Here is a 21,811-nt window from a genome sequence, read left to right on the forward strand (position 1 = left end):
TTTGTGTTACTGTTTATTCGAGCCTAAACATGTAACAAGGCGTACAAGTGTTACTTATTGGAAATTTAAAAAGGATAAAGGTACATGGAAACGCATTTGAGAAAATTTTAGCCGTATGAAATTTGTACAGATAACGTTCATAGACCCTGGAATGTAATGAAACGTACATGTGCTTCGTCTTTCTTAACCTAATTTTGCTGTCAATTTTTCCCATTTAATTCAGACACATAGCGATCTGTGATAAAATTATTGAATAGTATAAATATGTATGCAGTTTTTGCAATGGAATTCCATGTCTTATGGATTAAGTGCATGCCACGCCAGTATGATATCAGACAGTAAGTAAATGGTATTAATACTCTGTTCATGCTTTATATTAAACGTTGAATTCAAACTCAATGATCTGTAACAAAATTATTGAATATTTTAAATCTGTGTGCAATTTTTCAATGGAATTACATGCATTATGGATGAACTGCATGCCACAACGGCATGATAGTAAACGGTGTTGAGACCCTATTCATGATATACATTAGACATGAATACACATATATGTACCAATGAGTTGTTCTCTGAAAAAGTAATATACTGTAAAACCAAGCATTAGCGCGACCCTGCTATTAATGTAAGCCAATTTTTTGGACCCTAATTATCTCGTTATAGCAGGGTTGCACTGTACTTAGGCATGTACTTTTAACCATTTGTACATTTAAGTTCTAAAACTGTTCTTTCTTATGATCCTTTTATATGCATTTTAGTAAAACTGAAAAGGAACAACCAATAACAGGGTTTCCCCAGTCTAACAATAGTAATCATTATATTTAGTGACTGAAAACAAACCAATGACAGTTGAATGTACAATTTAAATTGTCAAAAATGAGAAGAACTCCATTCAGTTATTCATTTGCTTGCTGATACTGATATAACACTTGTTTAAAATAAAACTATATTTCTCACCAGTAGATGCAAAATCTCGGGCCACTTCCATGTTTATTCTGTTTCCCCATGCAAGTAGGTTTTGCTGTGATATACCACAAAACACATAGGTAATTTTGTGATTTTCCAGAATTGTTATGTTTGTTTTGATTTTATACTTTATATTATGGGATTGGGGGCCCTGAGTGGTGAAATGATCTAAAGCGCTCACCGTTACAGATCACTAACATCTCACTCTGTCTGCATGGCTTCGATTCTTGGATTCAGCTAATGTGGTTATGGGAGAAAGCTTGCCAGTAGCTTCTTGTGGGTCGGTGGTTCTTTCTGGACTTTTCCCAGGTTCTTCCTCCACTATTTATATTGGCCACCATGTATAGCTTATCTTGTGCTGAAAAGTGGCATTAACCCTATAACAACATCAACAACAACAACAACAACAACAACAACATGGAATTAGTGTTGCAGCTATCATTGCAGCACTCCAGTAGATCATCTCATGCTGTTTACTCGATAAAGCCTCTCTTTGACCTGTTGGAACCTATATCAACAGTGCAACAGGTTACCTTCCCAGGTTAATCAGCAACTTTGTAAAACATGGTTTATGTAACTTCGCTAGATTTGTTGTTGTTGTTGTAGGGTTTAATACCATTTTTTAGCACATGATAGGCTATACATGGCAGCCAGTATTAATGGTGGAGGAAGAACCTGGAAAGAACCACCTACCCACGAGAAGCTTCTGGCAAGCTTTCTCACATACCCACATTAGCCGAATCCGAGACTCGAACCCACGCAGACAAAGGTGAGGTGGCAGTGATCCATAACGGACAGCGCTTTAGACCAGTCGGCCACTCGGGGGCCCCTTTGCTAGATTTGCAAGAGCAAAAACGTTTTTCAAGATGTCCACTCACTAAGCTGTGCTAACCCAAATCCATATTTCACATCATACTTTAAGGTGCTTTACATTCAGAAAGAGACTAATGTCTGGCTCAACTCCAGGGCAAGGTGATATTGCTTCATTCTCTTCATACCTGTTCTCTGAACATATGATAAGGTAATGTATTTGAAGAGGTAGTATTTTGCTCAGAAACATATTTTCTCCAGAAATTGGTTTCAACGCAGAGTCTATTCACAATGTCATTATTACATAATACAATAATTGTTATTTACAAGACTATATTGGTTCCTTTTCTAATTGACTTTCCAGATGGAAACGATGTATGAAAGTATGTCTACTGATTTAATAGTGGCCACAGCTGAGGTGTGTTCATTGAGGAAAGAGCTTCTATTGGTGCAAGAAGGTGATAAATTTATTATCTCCATATAATCAAAACAATTTAAATTGTGGCAGTTTGCCGGCCAGGTTTTTAGTTTTATATTCTTTTTGCTTAAAAAAATAAATAATTAATGTATTTTTCATGTTTGGTACCGATGCTAAATGGGTTGATTATTGTCATGTAGATATCTTAATGAAATTTTAATCTGTAAGATTTCTTGACTTGACATTGTTATGGATACCTACTCTCAAGGTGAAAGCAAGGGATAATGTAAGTTTGTAGCCAGTTTCCCTTTTCTAACCCTTACAGATATTTTGATGAAATTTTAATCAGGTCCACACCTTACCATGCATTGGACAAGTCTCTGGCTTAAAGGTTCAGGTCCCAATTTCACTAAACTACTCACAGTTTCTCATCCGAGATTTTACATTGTCTTGTGATACCTGAGTCAATATCAGCATTTTTGTCAGAAGCGAAAGAGAATGTGGAAAGGATGCCAGATCACTTTATTTATTGAATACTTGGAAACCTGTTTATTCTTAACAAGTTGAGGAATTGCTCAGATTTGTGCAATCCACTATATTTCCTTGGGGATAAAGCAAGATTGTTATCAGGAAAAGTTTTGACATTATTATAGTTTAATCCATGATGTCTGCTGATATTCCATCTTTTAACCTGGATGCTGTAGGTATCCGGTTTGAACCCTGGCTGAGACATACCAAAGACTTATAAGAATGGCACTAACAGCTGCCTTGCTAGGTGCTCAGCTTTAAGAGGCTAGTGTTAGGACTGGTCAAGCTAGTGTCAGGATAATGTGACTGGGTGGGACATCATGCTACATATCTGCAGCATGATGCCCCTTGCTTGACATTACTATAAACTGCCACACTGCAGACATTGTAGTGATATGACTGAAAAATTGTTAAAGCTATGTTTAAAAAAAGACCAAAACCAAACCATCTTTTAAATTTAAAGAAGAAATTTTTAGGTGTTTAGTTTAACTGGGTTTAGTAGGGAAAATTTCACAAGATGGATGTATTGTATGCTGTTTGTGGTACTCTTTATTGTTGCAGTGAACATAATGATCTTTGTACACTAATAGCTTAATTTTGAATTACTTGTGACCAGTGTTCATAAAGTACAAATAATATGCTAGGAAAACATTTCTCATATTTACCTTTTTCCACAGGAAATGATGCTTGTTCTGTACATTTTCTCTTGATACGTGCTGACACATTGTTGTTCAGATCTGCCTATAGACTTTTGTAATACAAGTGTGAAAGTTTAAATCATTTGAAGTTACATTAAAATAAAATATAATCAATTTTTACCTTTTGATTAAGGTACAAAGCACTTAATGAAATTTTTTTGGGCTATAAGTTTGTGTAATGTTTTGTAGAATATAATGATTAACTTCAAACTTTATGTTGATATGCCTTTCACGGACAAGATGGCCTGGTTTATTTTCATATATGGTTAAATATTTCTTGGTTTTGTAAGTAGCCTGCTAACATTTGACAAGTAGATGCCGATATCACTTTTCTAATGGCGTTGTTGCTTGCATCGTTGTGTATTTAGCTCAGTTTCTCTAATACTATGTCAGGTAGTTCAGTTCTGAAAACATGGAGGATAATGCTTGTCCCAGTGTAAAGGAGGTCATAGTGACTTACTTATTATGCTTCAGTGACTGTCTGTTTTTTTGGAATATTATTCGTAGACAGAATAGTTCAGGCATAGAATCTGATTGGAATTCTTTAAATTCATGGTTTGCAGTATGAGGAAACACAATTAATTGGTAGTGTTAATAGAATTCCGACTGAGATGCTCTAAAATTGGTACAGCAGGGATTGACCAATAGTGATAAGTGCTAAAAATAGCACTCCTGTTTATAACTCACAGACATGGCTGCATGATGTTGGAAAAACAAATTCATTTTTGTACTACATTACATATGGTCTGATTTGCTGGGGAAATTGCATCAGCACCTGAGAAACTAAAAATTTTTGTGTTACAAAACATTGTTGATATGATCTTTTCAACATCAATATTCAGATCGTGAATATATAACTGGTGTATTTTTGTATTCCATTTTAAAACCACTCCAGAAAAATCCCAAGAAGTGCCAATATTGGGTACTTGCCTGTGGAGGGAAAAATTTTACTGTTGAAAAAATGACTAGATGGACATTTATTTACAGTAAACATTTGTAGCTGGAAATGGACAGGTCATCCTGACCCTATCCGAACATCACATCACATACAAATCGGGCTTGATATTTACATATATTGATAGGTAAAGTTCCTTGACATGATGGTAAATCCACAGGGGCTTATATGATTGCTTACAATTTACCTACAAATCATATATGTATTATAGAATCCTAGGATTATATAGTACATGTATGATTTGTAGGTAAAGGCCCCGCACCAAAAAATGTTTCCTATTGCATTTGTTTTAAAATTTGGGTAAGTAGGTAGGTATTTTTTAAATATAAATTAATATATATTATAATGATTAGTACATGTAATATATAACCGCTAATGGGCATAATTTGCTTTAAGTAATTATTATTATTTTGAACAAAAATATTTAAAATACCTTTCATCATAATATATAAAGATTTTGAAGACCTTTTGTGCGGAATGGAAATTACTCGTATGTGAATTGTTATCATAATTCCTCTCCATTAAATTCCAGAACAGAAAATAATTTGAAAGAAAAAAATGTATTTTCATGAGTTGCATTAAATTATACATTTTTATTTAAAATTTTCCTACTTGTTAAACATGTCAATTTTAATAGAATTCACAATGATACTAAAATTGGTATTTTATGAATAGAATTAACATTGAGATGTACTAAAATTGGTATAGCATAAATAGAATTCACAATGATACACCATAAAATTGGTATAGTATGAATAGAATTCACAATGAGACGCACTAAAATTGGTATAGTATGAATAGAATTCACAATGAGACGCACTAAAATTGGTATAGTATAAATAGAATTCACAATGATACACAATAAAATTGGTATAGTATGAATAGAATTCACAATGAGATGCACTAAAATTGGTATAGTATGAATAGAATTCACATTGATACACACTAAAATTGGTATAGTATGAATAGAATTCACAATGATACACAATAAAATTGGTATAGTATGAATAGAATTCACAATGAGATGCACTTAAATTGGTATAGTATGAATAGAATTCACAATGATACACAATAAAATTGGCATAGTATGAATAGAATTCACAATGATACACACTAAAATTGGTATAGTATGAATAGAATTCACAATGAGGCACACTAAAATTGGTATAGTATGAATAGAATTCACAATGAGATGCACTAAAATTGGTATAGTATGAATAGAATTCACAATGATACACACTAAAATTGGTATAGTATGAATAGAATTCACAATGATACACCATAAAATTGGTATAGTATAAATAGAATTCACAATAATACACAATAAAATTGGTATAGTATGAATAGAATTCACAATGAGACACTAAAATTGGTATAGTATGAATAGAATTCACAATAAGACACTAAAATTGGTATAGTATGAATAGAATTCACAATAATACACAATAAAATTGGTATAGTATGAATAGAATTCACAGTGAGATGCACTAAAATTGGTATAGTATGAATAGAATTCACAATGATACACACTAAAATTGGTATAGTATGAATAGAATTCACAATGATACACACTAAAATTGGTATAGTATGAATAGAATTCACAATGATACACAATAAAATTGGTATAGTATGAATAGAATTCACAATGAGACACTAAAATTGTATAGTATGAATAGAATTCACAATGATACACCATAAAATTGGTATAGTATGAATAGAATTCACAATGATACACACTAAAATTGGTATAGTATGAATAGAATTCACAATGATACACAATAAAATTGGTATAGTATGAATAGAATTAACATCGAGATGCACTTAAATTTGTATAGCATTAATTGAATTCACAATGATACACAATAAAATTGGTATAGTATGAATAGAATTCACAATGATACACACTAAAATTGGTATAGTATGAATAGAATTCACAATGATACACAATAAAATTGGTATAGCATTAATTGAATTCACAATGATACACCATAAAATTGGTATAGTATGAATAGAATTCACAATGATACACAAAAAATTGGTATAGTATGAATAGAATTCACAATGATACAGACTAAAATTGGTATAGTATGAATAGAATTCACAATGATACACAATAAAATTGGTATAGCATTAATTGAATTCACAATGGTACACCATAAAATTGGTATAGTATGAATATAATTCACAATGATACACACTAAAATTGGTATAGTATGAATAGAATTCACAATGATACACAATAAAATTGGTATAGCATTAATTGAATTCACAATGATACACCATAAAATTGGTATAGTATGAATAGAATTCACAATGATACACACTAAAATTGGTATAGAATTCACATTGAGACACACTAAAACTGGAATACCATGAATATAATTCACACTGAGACACAAAAGTTGGTTTAGCAAAAATAGAATTAACACCAAGATGCACTAAAATAGATATAACTTGAATAGAATTCACACATACATACCCAAATTGGTGTAGCATGAATATAATTCACACTGAGACCCAATAAAATTGATATACTATGAACAGAATTCACAGAGACACACTAAAATGGGTACAGCATCAATAGAATTCACAACGTGACAATGAAATTCACATAGCATAAATAGAATTCATACTATGTCATTATCAGCAACCAGAAAGTTGTGAAGAAGCAGACACTTTTTCCTGGAGTAAAGGGCACCATGCTGCAGTAGATAGCATCCAGTCCATGGAGATGAGATTGAACAGTAGAAAAATAGCTGCATTAGTTATGACACTTGACAGCAAAATGTGCCAATGTCCACTTATTTTGATGACTCTGATGAATATGAATAATAAATCAAATTGAATTGGTAAAAAGCTGGATTTATGCGTGTATGTTTTGGCTTTAGCTCTTCGGGAGGCTCAACGCTCCAAAGCAGAGATTGCAAAACAAATGGAAGATCTACAGGAAAATGAACAAATCTCCTACCTTGAAATACAAACTTTGCAAGCCTCACTCCAAATCCAAGATAAAGAGCTAGAGAAGGTCAGAAAAAGGTAAGTCCATATACGTTTCCTTATGGATTCTTCTGGAAAATGTATGTATGTGTCTTTGTGTGTGTGTGAGAGAGAGGGAGAACATTCATGCTGCATGTGTGTATGTGTGTACCACCATTGATTATGTATTGTTAGTAATGAATCTGTATTAAATCTAGTCACTTGAAATATTGGTATGTGATTGTGACATGTATTCAAGGAGTATAGCCTTTCCTTGTTATAATGCCCTAATTGGGGTTCATAACTGCTAACTGTATTATGTACTTAGCTGCAGTATAAGAAGAATGGAAAATGTTCTAAGTAGGGGGAGATAAACTGAAAATGCCAGTCAAACCTATAGTAATAAGACAGTAGTCTTACAGTTATCATTTTGTTTATATAAATTATATTTTTTCACTTTGTAATAGTTTTGCATTTAAATTTTATCAAGTAATATAGTTTTTTAAAAGGAATTAAAAAAATACCAACTTCTTATTTTCTTTTGACCTTCATTACCATTTATTTTTGGTCATGGTGTCCATAGCAATACCTTGTTATAATGGAATTTTGTTATAACTAGGGAGATATGTACTGTTTATTGTTTAGTACAGATGACCTTTATTCAGTTTTTTAAATGTGTTTTTGTGTGTCTTTCTTGTATTTTAGCTAATGGTTCAACATAGTTAAAGTAGCTTTTTCCAATGTCGGTGTTTGCAACATCAAAGGCAGAGACATTTTCAGTTGTAAGATCCGTACTAGGCTGTGTTGTCAATGTATGGTGTGGTTAGATTGTAGAACTAATAATGAAATTGTGCAATTGTTAAAAACATTTAATAGTCTGCAAAATCTCCAATATCAAAGACTTATACAAAATGGTACTAGCAGTTGTCTTGTTAGGCACTCAGCATTAAGAGGTTAGTGTTAGGACTGGTCGGCCTGGTGTCAGGATAATGTGACTAGGTGGGACATGATACTACATGTCTGTGGCATGATGCCTCAGTGCTAGACATGACTATAAACTGCCATAATGCAGACATCATAGTTATACAACTAAAAGTATTAAAGCACGTTAAAAATCCAAATCACACACACACACACTGCAATTTGCAATATGTGAGCAGAATGGGAAATGAGCTCTACCAATGCCTTTGTTTCTACACATCTGACAGGGAAAAATACAATGGGAAATTCATTAGATTGCCTAAAACACTTTTCATCTCACAAACATTCATTTCATGATTTAATTCTCCATGGTAATTGACAATGAAGGAGTAAAACTCATAAAGGTTCACTTAGTAGACTGAACAATCTTAAGCCATTTTACACCATATTCTACATAAATCTTGTTTGCTTTCACTAGAAATGTTAAGATGAAAACCATCTCTGACAAAATTCTAGTTTAAATTTGTTATTGTTGAGTTAATTTGATTTACATACAGAAACCACCAATTAATGAATAACTGATTAATGAAAAACTGAGTTGTTCCCTACCAGCTGGAAACTTTCCCACAAGTAGTTAATTGGCAGTTATTTAGTTCTGCTTTCTTTAACCAGTCTAGCATCTTAGAATTATAAAATATAGTTTACTGGATTATATTTATCAAACACCAGCCCACAAGTCATATATAAGAATGGAACATTCAATAATTTATGAGCTAAAACATTATAAATCATGTCTGAATGTTTTTGTTTGAAATGTTAAATGAAGTGACAGTGATCTAACACCTTTAGTATTCAGCCTGTTCTGGCTGGATATGAAGTTTATTTCAAATCAATCATTGTAATAAACCAATTAAAAACAAGTTTAATTTGGGCAAAATCTCAATTAGGAATAACACTTATCTTTTATATATTGAAATATTGTTATACAAGAAAAGGTTTTAATTTTTGTGCACTAAATAGTTTTCTTTTCCTTTTGATATTTTGTTCAGAATGCAAGAAATGGAAAATGAATTCAAAGAGAGAACTGCTGATTTACAGGATACTGTTGGAAAGTAAGTACAAGTTAGGTATGCAACAATCAAAACTGCAATTATTATTATGTAAAATTTTGATTCACTTAGTGAATTCATTGCTTAAAACATTAATGAAATGTTCATATAAATATTTTCAGGACTGTTTTATTATTTATTTTTTTAATCATTCATTCAGTTTCAGCTGTAGGACATATGTTAATGTCTAGCCCTGTTTCTTTCATTGGTCAAATTTCTACAGCTGACAAATTTGCATGTCATATGACTGCACACGTTTTTATGCAGTAATCCATTTTTCCATTACCCAATACGTTAATGCTACCCAATCACATTAATGTTAGGAATTACTCTCTGTATCCTCTAAAATCCAGCCCTCAAAAAATGATGAAAAAAGCCTTCTTACAGTAGTGGTAACTCAATATCTGTCAAAACAGTAATGCTGACTCTTCTGGACACAAGTCCAAACTCATAATTCCTGACTCCCATTAGTATGGAAAGTTCTAGGACATATGGAAAGTTCTAGGACATTTAGAACAGAAAGACCATTCTGACTCCCACTTCATAGGCCCTTATGGGATATATCTCTTTTCCTTGGATGGCTGTGCCCAATAGCATTGTGCAGTTTCACTCATGGAAAACTGCTTCAGTTTTCTGTTTAAGACATATTTTGGCATGTTAATCTTATATTCCATATTGATGTAGTGATAATCCCCATAGTCCTGGCAAATTTTGAGTTATTTTAGCACAAAAGGGCCCAGTGGGACACTCTGTGCACCTACTTAGCCTGTACAGGATGTATATGCATTGACTGATGTCCATTTTGCTGTTAAGGGTTTCCGTGCTACTGGGTATTTGGGAAAAATTAGGGAGAAACGATGATTTTTTCCCAACCGTAAAATGTCCATGAATTTTGCAACTATTTATAAAAGTCAGGAAAAACCGGGAAATGTTCTGCCACTACTTTACATCAGAAACAATTACATAACTGAACTGATTGTGAGTTAACTTTATCAAGTTCTGACCAGAATATTCGGATGTTGTAGTAGGGATCATTTGGATGCTTACATAAACATATTTTATATGGTCAATCCAAATACTCAGTGGATCAGATTTGTCTAGTAGATTGGTTATTTCACAGACTGTTTGATATCTGTATCTTTTCTTACATGGAAGGTATCAAAACCAGTTTAGGATCACAATAAGCTAACATAGTGGATGGAAAGCACAGCCGCTTACCAGATGGCCTAGCAAACTTTTATGCTGTCATATTGAGTTATACCTGCATAAAATCAATAGGAAAATTATTTATTTCTTCAGAAATTGCAAGGATGTTGTGTCTTTAATATGCCATCAGATGTGATGAAACTAAAGCATTGATGAAATGTGATCTGGTACTTGCCATTTGTATTGGTACTGGCATGAGTACACAAATCTCACAGCCCACATATTCATCACATTAAAAGTCCAGTAGTCATGTGATATCAATAATAACCTGTTTAATATGTTTTAGAAAATATAAAGAAATATTTCGTTAAAATCATATACTGTTTGTAATTAATAAAAAACAAAAAAAACAAATGAACATAAAATTCTCTATATATTTATTCCAATAACAATTACCTAGTTTTAGTTGTGTCACATGCCTTACATGTTGATGTGTGTTCTCAGCTTGATGAATCAGGCTCTGTCCAGATTGCTGCAATGGTGACAGGTTTCTGGTCATTGTTCTCAAAATAAATATGTTCAGAATTACAATCCCTTTCTTATTTTTACAAAAGGTGTGTGACTTTCATTTAATACATTTGAATTTTGTACAACAACATTACAAAGAAGTTTGTTGTTGATATAACGTGAATTGGACTTATGATGTTGTAGGCTGAAATTTGTGTAGTCATGTGACTAGCAATGAAGATGGTGATTACCAGATCAGGTTTTATCTATGCTGTAGTTTCATCTAGTCTGTTAGCAGATTAAAGACATAATGATTATAATACTTGCAATTTCTGAGAAAATAATCATTTTCCTATTGAATTGCTGCAGGTATGACTTAATGCAACATCATTTACGTTTGCTAGGCCTGCTGTAAGTGACTACCATATGCCACTTACTGTGTGGTTGCAGAAAATTCCAATTGCTCAGTAGGCATATGGCTCTGACCCTACACCGCAACAAAAATGTCCAAATATGAATAATTGGGTGGGAATATTCGGAGGAAACCCAGATTAATGAATGGACTGCCATTCATTAAAATCAAATTTGTTGTATAAAATGTTGAATCTTGGAGCATGATATTGGTCCTAAACTAATACAGTGTGTCATGTAGCTTGAAATATTGGTTTCAGATGTTCCATAGGTTGCAGGAGAAATGGGAGATAGTCGTCTCTAGCATTATATGTTAAGAAATGATATGAACCCCTATTTGTATCAGTACAGGTTTGGGTACTGGTTTATCACATTACAAGCAGACATATTGATGTTACACAAAATTCAGTCCTTCTTTGTGCACTTTTATATAATTTTAAAGGTCTTTTGTCAAAATTTAAATCAATTCTTTTGTAAATAAGCCTTTTTAAATGATGGATTTTTAACCAGATCATGTTGAGGAGGTTAGGTTGTTTGAAAAATCATGTTTGTTTTGGTCTTATTGGCACAGTTTAATTTAGGGTTTAAACTTTTTTCTTTACAAGATAAGATACTAATACTTTGCATTTATTGTTTTTTATACTTTGATAGGAAACATTTATTTTGTATAACATGTATACAATTTTTTTCTTGATTTACAACTGATTATTCTGATTTCTTTAGAATTGACACTTTGAAAGGAAACAAAACTAATTTATGTTCATTATGTTATTGTTTACTCATACCAACATATAAATGCAGTTCAGCAAAGTACATTTAGAAATTTTGTTCTATAAACTGAAATGACATTACATGTCGATTTGTATCAATATACAGTAGTCAAACTTGTTTCTTGTGATACAGTTTGGTTTAGTGTGTGATCATCTTTCTGACTGTTTTGGGATATTTCTTGATATAAATATTTTTTCATTTAAAACAGATGCAAGTTTGATAAGCTAATATGTGATTTTTTCATTCAGTAATGGTCCAGGAGGGGCCTCGAGTGGCCGAGTGGTCTAAAGCGCTCTCCGTTACAGATCACTGCCATCTCACCTCTGTCTGCGTAGGTTCGAGTCTCGGATTCAGCCAATGTGGGTATGTGAGAAAGCTTGCCAGTAGCTTCTCGAGGGTTGGTGGTTCTTTCCGTGGTTTTCCCGGGTTCTTCCTCCACCATTAATACTGGCCACCATATATAGCCTATCGTGTGCTGAAAAATGGCGTTAAACCCTACAACAACAACAACAATGGTCCAGGAAATGACCTTGAAATTTATTTGTTTGTTAAAAAAGCATGGGAACCATGTGCAGTCTGTGGTCAGGTCTTGACAAGTGTAGGGATAAGGGGTTGAAGAAAGTCTGTTTTCCCCATCTTCCATTGACAACCCCATTCCCTTTCAAGAGGGGTTGGGATATTTTCTCTTTATAGGAGAAAAATTATGCTCCAGTGGGGCAAGAATGTTATGAGTCCTGTTGTTGGTGTAGTAGGAAACATGGTGATTCTTGCTTTCCCCTTCAAGTGTACTGACTGGCATACTTCGAGTGAACACTTTAGTTAAGAAATTTAGAGAATATTGGACCTTGCCCTTTAATTAAATTTTGTACTGTCTTTTCACAGATATGATTTACTTGTGACCAACCTTCAGAGGACACTTGAGATGCGAGAGCAGGACATTGAGACACTGGAAAGTGACACATTTGAACTACGTGAAGTCATTTTGATCCAGATGGAGAAAATCAAAGATCTTGAGACATCCTTAAAATCTGCAACAGATGATCTGGAGTATTTACGCAAAGAAAATTTAGAATTGAGGGTGATTTTCATTTATGTTTTGACAATAGAATGCCCATGTAAGCAATGCTATTAAATGGAACAAAATTTTGATTTAATTGCATTATCATTCAAAACAAAAAAAGTGCATTGTATTACATATACAGTACTTCCATATAATAATGAACCTGCTTGTTGTGAAGACCTTGCTAAAACAAGCAAGAGAATACATAAAGACAATACTTTGTCATTATGAATGCCTTATTTTTTATAGTGAGGAAAACTGTATGTCCTTTAGTTGTTTTTATGCATACTTTGGTGCCATATCTCGTGTATTATTTGAGAGAAGGAAAACTTGAAACAATAGGTAGTTTAGAATTCAATCTTTAAATAGTTTTGGATTCGGAGTGCTTAGATAACATGGCCTCCAATTGAAATAAAATGCATATCCTGGAATAAAGTCTTCTCTTGACATGCTCCAAAAAGGAAAAATAACCAAAGATTGTAAATATAGGCCTGCAGTAATTCTTTTCTTTTTGTAATTTTGCATTGTTTCCTTGAAAGTATAACTGGACTTGTATTAGTCTGATAAAGTAGTTCCAGAACCTGTAATGGTATGTTGGTTGTTCGTGGTCTCATCTTACATTTTCATAAAGCATTTCGGTTATTGCGGACAGATCTGTCAGCAGTATGGTAGTGCAGATATCAACTGTTTTTAGACATACACCATTATATCTTATGACTCCTTAAGTTATGGATAGTTATAGGGTCCTTGAGATTTGTGCAGCATTTTTCCGTATGAAATGCAAATTTTTGATATGTTGAAAATCCACCTGAATCACATAGCCCCTACCAACCATTGCCTATGTTTGCGTATAATCAGCTGTTCCATCAGTATCAAGTGACCAATCAGATACGGGGGCCCCAAGTGGCCGAGTGGTCTAAAGCGCTTTCCGTTACGGATCACTGCCATCTCACCTCTGTCTGTGTGGGTTCGAGTCTCTGATTCGGCTAATGTGGGTATGTGAGAAAGCTTTCCAGTAGCTCTTCGTGGGTCGGTGGTTCTTTCCGTGGTTTTCCCGGGTTCTTCTTCCACCATTAATACTGGCCGCCATGTATAGCCTATCGTGTGCTGAAAAATGGCGTTAAACCCTACAACAACAACAACAACAACCAATCAGATACAAATTTCACCCATTCAAAAGCATTTTGGTTGTATTGGTAATGTAACTCTAGCATGTAGATTTGTCTTGTGACAGTTATCTTGTCATGAGTCTTAAAATGGTCCATATATGCACTGATGTTTTGACAAGTCCTCTGCAGTAATTGTGATGTTTCATGAATAAGTGAGATAAGGCCTCAAGCCACCAACACGCCAATATAGGTTTGGGGGCTGATTTATTGGTCTATAATTATAGATGTGGACAATGGTCCTAGAATTTTAATTCTTTACCTGGGACTGGTTTGAGATTTTTTGTATTTGTATATGCGTGATTTGTTTGAATGTGCATGATGTACATTTATGGATAGAAGTTTAAAGCAAACTAAAGTTGGAATCATGCATTTATCTTTACGTAATGAACAAAATTGTATGACTTCTGTATTCATTTGTCTGTTATAGGAACTCTGTGCTGTCAAAGAGGCTAAAATTCAGCGACTAAGGTATGGCTATACAAAATATAATTTTTTTTATGTAAATACTTTTGCAATCCTGACATAAGACAAAAACTTAAAGTCTAGGTTTTTGATTTGAGATGCTTCGTGCCAAGCTCAGCTGTGATGGATGAAAAAACATTCTTTCAGTAGAGTGAGGCAAGAAATGGATTGCAGTGCTTGATTGGAGTGAGACAAGAAATGGATTGCAGTGGTGGAATGAAGTGGAATGAGGCAGGAAAGGGATCGCATTGGTGGAATTAAGTGGAGTGAGGCAAGAAATTGATTGCAGTGGTGAAATTCAGAGAAGCATAGCACATGTTTTAGATTTCTTTAGGACCCTTAGAGATTTGTACCCCTGTCTAGGTTTAATAGAAGCACCACATTGCTAAAATTGGATGAAAATGAATAATTTCTTTAGAATATTGCATATTTTAAGACCTGTAATATTTCATTGCAACACTTGTATCTGTTTCCATTTTTGTGATAGGATTTCCTGATGTTAATTCTGTGCGATTAGATTGGAACTTTTTTGACCTCTTGGTGGTCCTGACTAGCTTATCTGAATACATGAATGGTTGCTGGATACAATTTTGAAAGCCTATCACTTAGAATAAACATGGATACAACAGGATTTGCATTGATATAAAAGGCTGGTTTGAAAGTCTAAATATTTTTTTTAAAAGTCAAAAATTTTCGTCCAGTTTTTGTTGAGCTCAAATTGGTAAAAGCTTGACATAGCAGTCAGTTTGGTATCTGTTGATCTGTATGCCCATCTATGCACATGTACACAGTGTGTGAAATATCCAACAGCCCACTGGTCTGAAGCTAGCTGATTTAATTGAGCCAGTTCATCTGACCAGTTGGATATATATATATATATATATATATATATATATATATATATATATATATATATATATATATATATATATACACATATGCTCAGGTTCTATATATTATGATATAAAAAGAACTGATAAAACAAATAACAGGAATTCTTTCTGATGACCAATGACAAATCTAGTTCTTATGAGAAGATAAATAACTCCAGTGTAGTTCTTGCATTCAATAGATGCTTGCAACTTCAATTAGAAGTATTTGGATGCCTCAAAAACCTCAGAAGCCAAAAACCAGACACACTGAACTAGTCAATGGCAATATGACACTGTCAAATAAATGCAACATTTTAAATAGTTGGGTTACATGATTCACTTGGAATATAAAAACAGGATGCATGTTAAGGCCATAACAAAGCTGGTAACTGTTCAGCAGCAGTTAGCTGATGTGAATATAGTGTTTTCCAGTTAATGCAATTCACTGCTGAAACTTGCCTTTCCACTGACCTCATCTTTGGAGGCTGGGTCTAGTTCTGATGCTGTCATTGATGATGAGTCAGTGGATGAGGATTCTGGTTTTTTTCCAATTGATTCAGACTGGTCGTCAATGGCAACAACAGATTCCAATGCACAGCCTCTAGATGAGTTCTGTTTGGATCTGGATCAGCTTGACAGTAAGCATCATTATCCTGTCATTAGCCAATGGGAATGTTAAGCCGAACTTAATAAATTTAATCAATTTCACTATATGATATAAATATCTTATTTTGTATTTTTCTTTATTTTTCTATGTTTGATTATATAAATGATCATGCTGCAGGCTGATAATTATGTGTAGTTGCATTTACCATTGAGTCATTGACTTCATTTCATCTTGTTTTATGAAATGTAGCACCATTTATTTGATGAAATGTAGGACTATTTGGTTATGGACAGGACCAGTAGCATATTATCCAGATTACTTGTCCTGTCGGCTTGCAAGATATTTTGGTAAGTTTCACACGCTGTGTATCCATCCACACCCTACATTAAGTTCAATGATAATTTTTTTTAAAGATTACTGTATATAATTTCCTTAGGCATACAATATAAGACATATCACATATTTATGCTTTAGTGCTTCGTCTTACTGCCTAAATAATGAAGTTGTATAGCATGTTCCAATGTTGACTTACATTGGAACTAATGACCAAATTTTCAAGTTTATCTCACAAACTTGGCAGCACATATTGAAGCCTTTCCACAAATTAAAGTCATGTTGATTTAGGTGGACTTAACTTCCTTTGATATATTTTTTTCAATAAATTCAGATTCTCACAAAAGCAAATGGACCTGTTTTCAAGTTTCACTGACCTACATTTCAGTTGTTTGGAATGTGATGGAAGCTGGGAATGCAAAAATTGGCTGAAAGGATGATATCTTGAACGACATGAAGATATCTTGACACTTCAGTGTTTGTATATTTTTATTTGTTTCATAAAAAAAACATTCTTCCACCTAATCTGATTCTGCAGTTTTGGCTTCCATTGCATTCCAACCAGCTGAATGGATCATAAAAATGTGTCCATTTGCTACTGTCAGAGTTTTGATTCCATCAAGATAAACACAAAAAAGTAAGTATAATCAATTAGATTTAAATTTGTAGAAGAGTGTCAATATGCGCTGCCAAGTGTGTGAGATGTTCCTGAAAATTTTACCTCTTGTTCCTTTTCAGTCAAGGCCATTATTTAGGCAGTAAGACATAGCACAAAAACAAAAATATCATGTGATACGTCTTACATTGTAGGACTAATACTTGCCTATATGTCGGCTTCAACTGCAGATGGGGCCCTGGGTGCCGGCGTGGTCTAAGACACTCTCCTTTACAGATCACTGACATCTGTCTGCATGGGTTTAAGACTTTGGCTCAGCCATCATGGATATGAAAGAAAGCTTATCAGTGCCTTCCTATGGGTTGGTGCTTCTTCAGGGGTTTTCCTGGGTTCTTCCTCAACCAAATTTACTATCTGCCATGTATAGTCTATCATGTGCTGAAAAATGCTGCTTAACCCATAACAACAACAACAACTGAAAACAGCATAGACTTGGATCTGATCAACCATTGCATAATGTGCCTGCAGATCACAGTCTATGTTGCTTGTTCTTTTTCTTATTTTAGATGAACTGCGTAGGCCCAGATCTGCTGGTACGTTTTGCAACAGGAGATAAGGACCTATGCAGTTTGCAGTTTGACTGATGCCAGTGTTAAATGTTTTTTTCTTTCTTTTATGTATGTCTTTTCTAGATAAATAAATGGTAGGTTTGACAAAAATGGGTACTCTTGATATCATTTTTGTGCATTTATTACTCAGATCTAGATAGGGGTACAGGTCTTAGAGGGTCCGGAAGAAATTTTTTCGTGGATGCAGAACATAATGTGTTTGAGGCTAAAAAGGCTTTCTTCCAATAACATTATCATTTATTACACTTAAATATCACCGAAAACAGGTGAAAGAGGTTAGTAGTATTCCTGGGAAAACCAAATTTCATACACAATCCTCCTGCTTCAGATTCTGTACCATTCCAAATGTCTTTGTAATTTTCAGTGAAGCACTGGAAAGCACACAAGAAGAATTGTCAAGCACACAGGAAGAATTATCAAGTACGCAATCCCATGCCACACAGATGTTAACAAAACAACAAGCAGAGATCACATGCTCGACAGGCACTGTAGCAGAACTATTGGAGAAAATGAACATGCTGCTCTCCAACCTCCAGAGGAAATCGGGACTCAAGGTAAATTCTTGATGCATATATTGTAGCGGAGAAGATTCTGACAAATTTCAATGTGCTTCGACATTTGTTTGCCAGAATGTGAAGAAATAGTTTGATTTAAAGTCTTACCTGTGTTTTGGAAAATGTTTGCATGTAGCAAGTGGTTGATGATTATTGCTGTATTTAAAAAAATCATAATTATAGTGGCAGTAATACAGCATCTGCTGCTATTGCATTGCTTTCCTATTCTAAGACTTTTAGTCCCAAATCCACACTAATTAGTCACTTTTGGCCCTTTTAGTATTGGCCAGAATTGTAAAGAACATGATCCCAGTCTGATTCCTTAGTAACAGGCATTATATAGAATAACATCCTTTCTCTTTGTTTACCTTCTCCAGTCACCTTAATATCAGAGATAAAACTTACCACCTCCCGAATCCAACCCTCCAAAATCAAAATGACCACCGTTTCTGTCTCCATCCTATAGACAAAGGGCAATAACCCATGTCCATTTCCCTCCCCTTGCATCCGCCAGGTGTTGCTGTATTTAAGCTTTCGCTGTTGATCACTAAATATAGTGCAGACATTATTTTTTCGTTTTTGCCAATATTTATGTGATTTTGTTGCATTTGCAAACTTTGCATTTCAGACCATATGCTTCAACTTAATATTGTTGTTGCATATTGTGCTTTATGTTAGTTGTGTTTTCTATGTCTTCTCACTCACACTGTTAGTAACAGGTGTTGTTTTTGAGACATTAACATGTTTTTGTGATTAGTTTATTAACTTAAGATGCTTTTGTCATTTCAGAATCTAACAGAATTATGACTACATGTTCCAGGGCCCTGAGTGGCCAGGTGGTCTAAGTACTCACTGTTACAGATCACTGCCATCTCATCTTTGTCTGCGTGGGTTTGAATCTCGGATTTGGCTAATGTGGTTATGTGAGAAAGCTTGCTAGTAGCTTCTCATAAGTCTGTGGTTCTTTCTGGGGTTTTCCTGGGTTCTTCCTCCACAATTTATGCTGTTTGCCATGTATAGACTATCTTTTGCTGAAAAATGGCATTGAACCCTACAACAACAACAACTGAATGTTCCAAATGCAAATATGTGGAAGCTAATAACATGGACAACATTGACTTGTACCACACTTGCACTTAGTGCACCTCTTCAGTCTTTGAATATCCAAGAACTGAATCACTGGTGATTTTAGTTGGGTGTGTTGTTGTGTCCCCCTTCCTCACCACCACCACCACCACTGAAATTGAGATAGAAAAATGCCACCAGTTATGATAACCTCAGTGGAACTCGATTAGCTAGGTGCTGATGTTTCGCCATCAATACCAATGCCTAGATCATTGCTGGAGTTGCAGGTGTTGCCTGGTGCAGGAGGCAACAACACAGTTTCTCAATTCAGGGCAAAGGTTGCCCCAAGGCCCATCACTCTATCATAAATAATAACAGTATTGGGGAGTATGCCCCATTTTTCTTGGCAGCCCTTTTGGAGTAAGCCCCTCCCCCCTCCCGGGCTACCCAAACATGGGGTTCATTATGGATCTTTTTGATCCATTAATTAAGGAAATGATACTGTACAATACCATCCTATCTGCTAACAAAGCTGTCCAGCTCTAGTCACATATTCTGCCATCCAAACATAGATCATTCCAGTCCATGGAGTTGTAGTTATTGAACCGTGTTGAGATCTTAGTGACAGATCCTTCTGTTTTTCCACTCACATGCCACAGTTGGTGCCAGAACACCACAGGGCCTTTATTGATTGGTCTTTCTACTTTACCACTAATATATCTATGCTGGTAATTGAACCAAATGGGGATCTCAGTGAGTGATCCATCCATTTCTCCACTCTTGTGATGTAGCTAGTAAGAGGATCTTAATGAAAAATCATTACTTCAGTGGTAAAACTGTTTAAAAAAACTGAACTGTCTGTACAGTCATTTACACAGTCCACACCAGTACCTTCAACAACAAGTCTGTCCCATGTATACACCTTCTTCTTTGTTTACGAGCTACCCAATGGGTTGGTACTGGGACTTATATAATGAAGACAATGCTGCCTTTAAAATACCAATAGGAATGTTCTATACAGAGTTAGATCAGGATATCCCGTGCTATGAGCATGCAGATCCTCCTGATCTATCCTACTCTGACCCAATGGTGGAGAGGGCAGGGTTTTGTTTGAAGGCTGCAGTGGAGATTTATTTAGTGTTGCCGGCCATTGAATGCCATCCAGCCACTATGACCATGCAGGTCAATAATGTCCTTTTTGTCCTGTTGCTGGGCTTCAAGATTGCCAGCGGCATGTGGGGGTCAGAGGATATGTCTTGCCACATCAACTTTATCAAAATGAAGGCGATAATCAATGCCTTTCATTTCTGGAAAGATCAGCAGTTTTTTAGATGTATTTTTCTGTTTTTTCCCCACTGGTGGCAGTGATCTCAGCATTGAGATTTTTTGTTGAATTCTGAAAACTGTATTGAGTTAATAATAGGTTCTGTTTTCAGCTTGTTGTTGTTGTGAGGTTTAACGCCATTTTTCAGCACACGATGGGCTATACATGGCAGCCAGTATTAATGGTGGAGGAAGAACCCAGGAAAACCCAGGAAAGAACCACCAACCCACAAGAAGCTACAGGCAAGCTTTCTCACATACCCACATTGGCTGAATGCAAGACTCAAACCAGCGCAGACAGAGGTGAGATGGCAGTGATCCGCAATGGATAGCGCTTTAGACCACTCAGCCACTCGGGGCCCCTGTTTTCAGCTTGCGTTATGGCACAGTGTTAATGTATAACTGAAATATGTGCCATAAAGTGTTCAGTTTCCTGTCTTGCCTGTTGCATACATTTAGACAGTATGTTACTGATATGACTCAATGTAACAGAAAGAAAGTAAAACCAACAATTTAAGTAATATCAATAAGTAATTTATTTCTCTAATAAAGTAAAAATTAAAGTCATACAATATTGTAAATTAAATTCCAAAAGAATCCTAAATGCCCTTTCACAAGTCCAGAAATATAGAATGTTCTGAATGATTTCCAGCCGACTTGAATGTCCTGATAATAAAACAATGATGCAACTCCAGATGTCTTTGAATGAATTCACAAAAAATCAGAAGTAATATGCAAGTCCAAAAGTCAATGAACACTTTAGTAATTTCTATGAATATTGTAAGTCAGTAATTCCTCTCAAATTATATCTGATGTCAGCATCTCAACTGCCAACTCAATTCATGGATTTCCACAGTCTAATATAGAACAAGAAGGAATTTTTTTTATCAAATCCATATTTATGC

General features: G+C 34.6%; 1 protein-coding gene across 2 annotated transcripts in view; it reads left to right on the forward strand.

Annotated features, from left to right (window-relative positions):
* The window catches only part of LOC149776992 (uncharacterized), a 113,173-nt gene that overhangs the window by 69,663 nt on the left and 21,699 nt on the right, over positions 1-21,811 (forward strand). For both annotated transcript variants that reach the window (XM_089941745.1, XM_089941744.1), the window contains 6 exons: positions 2,141-2,234; positions 7,264-7,411; positions 9,322-9,384; positions 13,099-13,294; positions 14,873-14,913; positions 18,329-18,518. In XM_089941745.1, coding sequence (XP_089797871.1) covers positions 2,141-2,234; positions 7,264-7,411; positions 9,322-9,384; positions 13,099-13,294; positions 14,873-14,913; positions 18,329-18,518 — 732 coding nt within the window. The remainder of the gene's footprint in view (positions 1-2,140; positions 2,235-7,263; positions 7,412-9,321; positions 9,385-13,098; positions 13,295-14,872; positions 14,914-18,328; positions 18,519-21,811) is intronic.

Source organism: Sinohyriopsis cumingii, chromosome 18, assembly GCF_028554795.1.
Source record: "Sinohyriopsis cumingii isolate HCF-2022 chromosome 18, ASM2855479v2, whole genome shotgun sequence".
NCBI lineage: Eukaryota > Metazoa > Mollusca > Bivalvia > Unionida > Unionidae > Sinohyriopsis > Sinohyriopsis cumingii.